Here is a 6,168-nt window from a genome sequence, read left to right on the forward strand (position 1 = left end):
CCCCCCCCCCCCACCCCGGCCGCCGCTCTCTCCCGCCCTGGGCCGGCTCCCCTTCCCTCTTCGCGCTCCTCCCCACCTCCTCCTCCTCCGCTTCGTCGAACCCCCGGGTCGCGATCCTCTGCCACCCCCACGACGACCACGCCCACCGCCACGTGTCGGCACTTGTCGTCGTCGATGCCCGCACCCTCACGGTCCTTCACACCGCCTTCCACGGGGCCCTCTCCGTCTCGCTCCCGAGGGCGATCGCGCTCACGGTCTGCAGCGATGACAATGCCGTCAGTGTTGTGCTGGCTGACGCGCAGGGGCGGGCGCAGATGGTGCCTGTGGTGGAGGGCGCGGCCGTCGAGGGTGACTCGCCGAGGCGGCTCAGCGTGAGTTCCTTGTCCAGCTTTGCATCTGCAGAGGCGCCGGATGGTACGGTGGAGGCCGTGGCGTTATCGGACGACGGGAAGGTCGTTGCCTTGGTGCTGAAGACGAGCTGTTTGTTGAAATGCGTTGTCGAGGGTTCCGTGCTGGGTGAGGTGTCTCTGGCAAACACTTCGCTATGCAAGGAGGAGGAAACAGGGGTCAAAGGCTGCCTTTCTGGAGGGTTTTTTCTCCACGGAGAGGAGTGGGGAGGCCCTCACTCTGAGGATGGCACTGTGGTCAGGAGCTTGGTGTTGTGGAGCAGCAATGGTGGTGCCATGGTGTACAAGGTTGCTGTTGGTACTCCTCCATTGTTTGGGTGTGAGGCTGTATGTAAAGTTCCTGGTATTTCATCCGAGCTGGGAGAAATGCCAGTAGTTCAATATTGCCAGATGGGCAACTGTCTTATTAGGATGGAATCCCGTCCGTATAAGATTGGTGGTTCCTTGTTTTGGAAACCGTTCATCTCCATATGGTCTATGAATCAACTAGATTTGAGTATTGCAATGAACACAGAGAGCCCACCTTTGAGCAAAGTTCTTGGAGAAGGCAGTCTTCAGGGAGAAGAATTTAGGTCAGAGCTCTCTAATTCACTACCCAAGTCAGACAATGGAGTGGAAATAAGTTCACAGATGTGCTCAGCATACATCAATGGATCGGGAAAGCATGGAAGGACCGTGTCTTCTTCGATGGTACTTTCCGAGGATTCTTATGCTCCATATGCCATAGTTTATGGTTTCCATAATGGTGACATAGAAGTTATCCGATTTCTCAATCTGTTGCCAGCCGCACAATTTGGTAGCAGAGGGGTTTACCCACATATTTCTGAAAGATTTTTCTTGGGGCACAAGGGAGCAATTCTTTGCTTGGCTGCACACCACATGCATGCCCACTCTGACTCTAGAAGCTTTCGACGAGCACTCATATCAGGGAGTTTGGATTGTACGATTCGTGTCTGGGATCTTGATGCCGGCACCCTCCTTTCTGTGATGCATCACCATGTTGCAGCGGTTAAGCAAATAATACTACCACCAGCTTCGACTCATCAGCCTTGGGATGATTGTTTTGTTTCTGTTGGAGAAGATGGCCTTGTAGCACTTGTTTCTCTTCAAACCATGCGTGTCGAGAGGATGTTTCCTGGGCATTCTTGTTACCCATCAATGGTTGCTTGGGATGGAGTAAAAGGGTACATTGCTTGTTTATGCCGTAGTCTGCACTCTTGTAATGACGTGGGCAGCATATTGTATATATGGGATATGAAAACAGGTGCTCGAGACCGAATTATTAGAGGGACAACATCTCAATCAGTATTTGAACACTTCTGTAGGGGCATTTCCAAAAATTCAGTTACTGGTGGCATCTTGGGAGGGACAACTTCAGCATCTTCCTTACTTGTTCCAATTTTAAAAGGCACCCAGTCTCCTGCAAATAGAAATGGGATGAACATCTCATCTATACCAACGAACCATCACAATGCTGCAGATTCCATATCTTTGAGTGTCTCTGCTGCGCATGATGTGAAGGGGAAGACACCAGCTCCAGTTGATAGAGATAATTCTGCATATAGTTCAGGAAAATCTGGCTCTGCTCAGATAACAAACAAAAGAAGTAAGTACCCCATAAAGTGCTCATGTCCATATCCCGGCATTGCAAGTCTGAGATTTGACCTCACTGCAATTATGTCTGCACAAGGCATGTCAAACAGCAATAGTGATAGGCAGTTGAGAGATCATCTTTGTGGTGATGCTAACAAAGAAACTATGCCGCCTGGAGCTTTAAATAATACTTCTGGGATCCTAGAAATGGATAGCCCATCTAGAGAGTCATTGGAAGGGCAATTACTTCGATTTAGTCTCTGTTTTCTGCATTTGTGGGATGTTGATTGTGAGCTGGACAAATTACTTGTGGATGAGATGCAAGTTTGCAAGCCAGAAGGTTGTCATATAGCTACAGGGGTGGTAGGGGACAGAGGCTCGTTTACGGTGATGTTCCCAGGGAAAGAAGCCACTCTTGAGGTGGGCTGTTAACTTCATTGTTGCTTTGCATTTAAGCACATTTGAAGTCTAAACATGATATTTTTCTGTTTCAGCTTTGGAAGTCCTCTGCTGAATTTTGTGCTATGAGGTCGCTGTCAATAGTTTCCCTTGCCCAACGCATGATCACATTATCTCGGTCTTGTACAAATGCTAGCAGGTACTGGGTCATCTGTTCATTTGCATTTCGTGCGGGTTCATATTCTGGATAGTGTGAGACTGGCATCTTTCATTTGGTTTGCTGGATCATTGCAGAAAAGAACTTTACAAAAAGAACATTTCAAAAATAAAATGTGCGGAAATCTTGAACGGGTTTGGGTATGTTTTCAGCATCTCTGTACTGCACTAGTAATTCAACCAATGATTCTTAAGTTCTACCTGTGAGCACCAAATGTTTGGGAACTCTTTTGTAATTTGGTTAATCAGCATTTGTATTGTACCACTTCCTGGTTGCCGTATCAAATATGATACCATTGCACTATTTAGTTACTTTTCACAGTTCTGATAAATATGGTTCTTTGTTACTTTCAAGATAGCATCAAATTCATGTCTTCCATTTTTCTCATCTACGCTGCGTGTCTTGCTGCAGTGCCTTGGCAGCTTTTTATACAAGACACTTTGCTGAGAAAGTCCCAGATATAAAGCCCCCATCCCTCCAGGTTCTACTACATTTATTGCACATTGTTTCTTTCAGTCTTATGAAATTCTTCTTTTATGAAAGCAATTTCTTTGATTATCTTTATTGCATGAAGAAAAACATAAGGAGGAGTTATATTTTTTTGTTGCAGTGGCTTGCAGGAAATTAATTGATAATAGGTGATATTTTACATATAGGTGAAGGCTTAATTAATATCTGTGATACTCCTAGCCTAGTTGGCTAGTTTGGTTGGGCCATGAGGTGTTACGCATCAAGATATTGCCCTCATCTCTTGTGTTCACCGTGGGTTATGCCAGTGTGACTTTGGAATGCAGGGCGCTAGGGTCCGTTAAATAGACACAAGACAACAAATAGATTGGCTCTTGATGTACAAAATATGTTTATGGTTAGGACCACTGCACACTTTTCCTGATCAGCCACTAAGATTGTATGTGACGTCCTGATCCGTCTGGTTAAGTTCCGTGTGTATATCCCTCTAGGAACAAGAGTAGGACAGGGTTAACCCTTTGAAGGCATGCAACAAAGACAAAATTTAGCTGTTAGTGCACATTTGGGCGTTGGTGCATCACAATTTGTTATCACATAAAAAATATTCTGGCATGTTCTCATACTTTCGAGTTTCAACTGGGTCACCAAAATAGATCCCCCCACCCCCGTGATGTTCATGCATAAATGTAAATGGTGCTGTGTTTTATTCTAGAGCCGTATTCACATACATAAGAGATACTTCAGGACCAAATAAATGTCCTTACATGCATTCCAGATAGTTTGCCTTTTCCGGATCTGTTACCTTAGTAGCAGATGCAACTGCCATGTTCTGTAGACCTGGTTATGGCGATATCCATTACCTGTTATAAAGCACATATGTTTTTAGAGTTTGCATGTGTAAATTATAATCTCTAATTCTCTATAGTTTATAGTTTGCAATGCTGAATTTATTGTAGTATGATATGAATGCCAATTGAAACAAAACTTTTGGATGAATGCCAGCCCATGATTTGGATCAATTATTATATAATGACTGCTTACAGTTGCATCTGTATTTCACATATTCCGGTTGCTACAATACAGGCGCATCAGTTTACAGACTAATTTGGAGCACTACATACATGTTCATGTTCTATAATTTCCATCCCTATAAGTTAAACCTTGTTTAGCCTTGCGGTGGAAATTTGCTGGGATAATAGCTTATCTTTGTAGTGCCATGATCTGTAAATTAGATTCTTTTGAACTCACCTTAGCATGCATCATTGTTGGGGAGACATGATGGATAGTGTTAATGAGAAATGGTGCATAATGGGAGGACTATACCCTACGGGTGTGGACATACTGAGTCGACCAAAGAGTGTCTAGGGAACCCTGGGGCCTGCACCCAATCATGCCAAACTAGTAACTCGGAGGAGATAACGATGAACACACTATTTCCAGGATCTTATTGTTGCAAGAGATATATTCCTTGTAACCATGCAAGATCGGATCGGATCGTATCGTCCTGAGGATAGTTACATTGCTACCGGAGAAGGCAGGCCTATATCGAAGTCTCGACGGCCCTCGCCGAAGATTATCTTGAGCCGCGAGGCTATACTCGCATGACCTAGTTTTCTCAGATCCAATCTACACTCTAGAATCTCTCATTCATCAATACACATCAGAGGGCTTGAGCCTGGTAAAGCACCATGTCTCCATTGTCTCTGACAAGATCTCTTAGGGCACCACCCCTCTCTCTACTGTTCTCCACAACTCCTTGGTAGATCATAAAATCGTCGACGAATGGGGTCAGCATATTTTGAAATTTCCCTTTGATTGGAAACTATTGATCACTTGGTTAGTATGCTAGCTTTGCTTCTATTCTGGCAAGGGCTTGAATGACCAACTGCTTTTGTTCTACCTATAAAGGGTAACCCTGTGACTTGTCAGAAATTCACTTAAGCATTTATTATAGGAAATAAAGCAATGTGTCTTGGTATTCTGTTGCACTTCTGCATACTTTTATTTTCTTCCTAATAAATACATGAAAGCACCACCATCTTTTTGTAACTTAGTGATATGTATTTTTCCAGCTTCTGGTGAGCTTTTGGCAACATCCTTCTGAACATGTGCGAATGGCTGCCCGCTCCTTATTTCACTGCTCAGCTCCTCGCTCTGTTCCACAACCCCTCCGTGTACAGAGAAATAAAATTCCTGACCACTTGTCTTTATCTGATCATATGGACAAGCTTATCCCAGAGATGCAGAGTGCCTCAGTATCTAGTTATGGACAGTTGAAGGCAGATGGCGAAAATCTTGATAGGGATGATGATGATACTTCTCAGATAAGCTCATGGTTGGAATCATTTGAAAATCAGGAGTGGCTATCTTGGATTGGAGGAACAAGCCAGGATGCAGTGGCATCAAATATCACTGTTGCAGCTGCTTTCGTTGTTTGGTACCCAAGCATTGTGAAAGTTAAGCTTGCAAAGTTGGTTGTCAATCAACTAATCAAGTTAGTTATGTCGATGAATGATCGTTACAGTTCAACTGCAGCTGAACTTCTAGCGGAGGGAATGGAAGGCACATGGAAAGCATGTTTGGGGACTGACATCACTCATTTCTTGAGTGACGTCCTTTTCCAAATTGAGTGTCTAAGTAGTGCACCTTCTAGCAATGTCATCTATAAAACTGCAGTTGCTGTTACAATGAGGGAGGCATTAGTTGGCACCCTTCTACCAAGCTTGGCTATGGCTGACATAATGGGATTTTTTGGTGTAATAGAAAGTCAAATTTGGGCTACTTCATCTGATTCACCTGTTCACGTAGTCTCACTCAAAACTCTCATCCGAGTACTTCGAGGCTCTCCAAAGGCCTTGGCTCCTTATCTTGACAAGGTATGCATTGTTTCCTCATTGTACACATTGTAATTTTTTTATACAGAGTTATTGTAATCACTAAAAATTGGTTAAGTTCCAAGTTGGAAGCTTCTGAAGGGGAGCCTTGGCGCAGTGGTAAAGCTGCTGCCTTGTGACCATGAGGTCACGGGTTCAAGTCCTGGAAACAGCCTCTTACAGAAATGTAGGGACAGGCTGCGTACTATAG

General features: G+C 44.3%; 1 protein-coding gene across 1 annotated transcript; it reads left to right on the forward strand.

The window, feature by feature from the left end:
- Positions 1-11: 11 nt before the first annotated feature.
- On the forward strand, positions 12-6,074 carry LOC125529847 (the record flags this gene model as incomplete). Its single annotated transcript, XM_048694268.1, has 4 exons — positions 12-2,420; positions 2,495-2,598; positions 3,028-3,097; positions 5,157-6,074. Coding segments are annotated over 4 exons (3,420 nt in total), but the record flags the coding sequence as incomplete, so codon positions are not given.
- Positions 6,075-6,168: the final 94 nt, after the last annotated feature.

Source organism: Triticum urartu, unplaced genomic scaffold (assembly GCF_003073215.2).
Source record: "Triticum urartu cultivar G1812 unplaced genomic scaffold, Tu2.1 TuUngrouped_contig_5899, whole genome shotgun sequence".
NCBI lineage: Eukaryota > Viridiplantae > Streptophyta > Magnoliopsida > Poales > Poaceae > Triticum > Triticum urartu.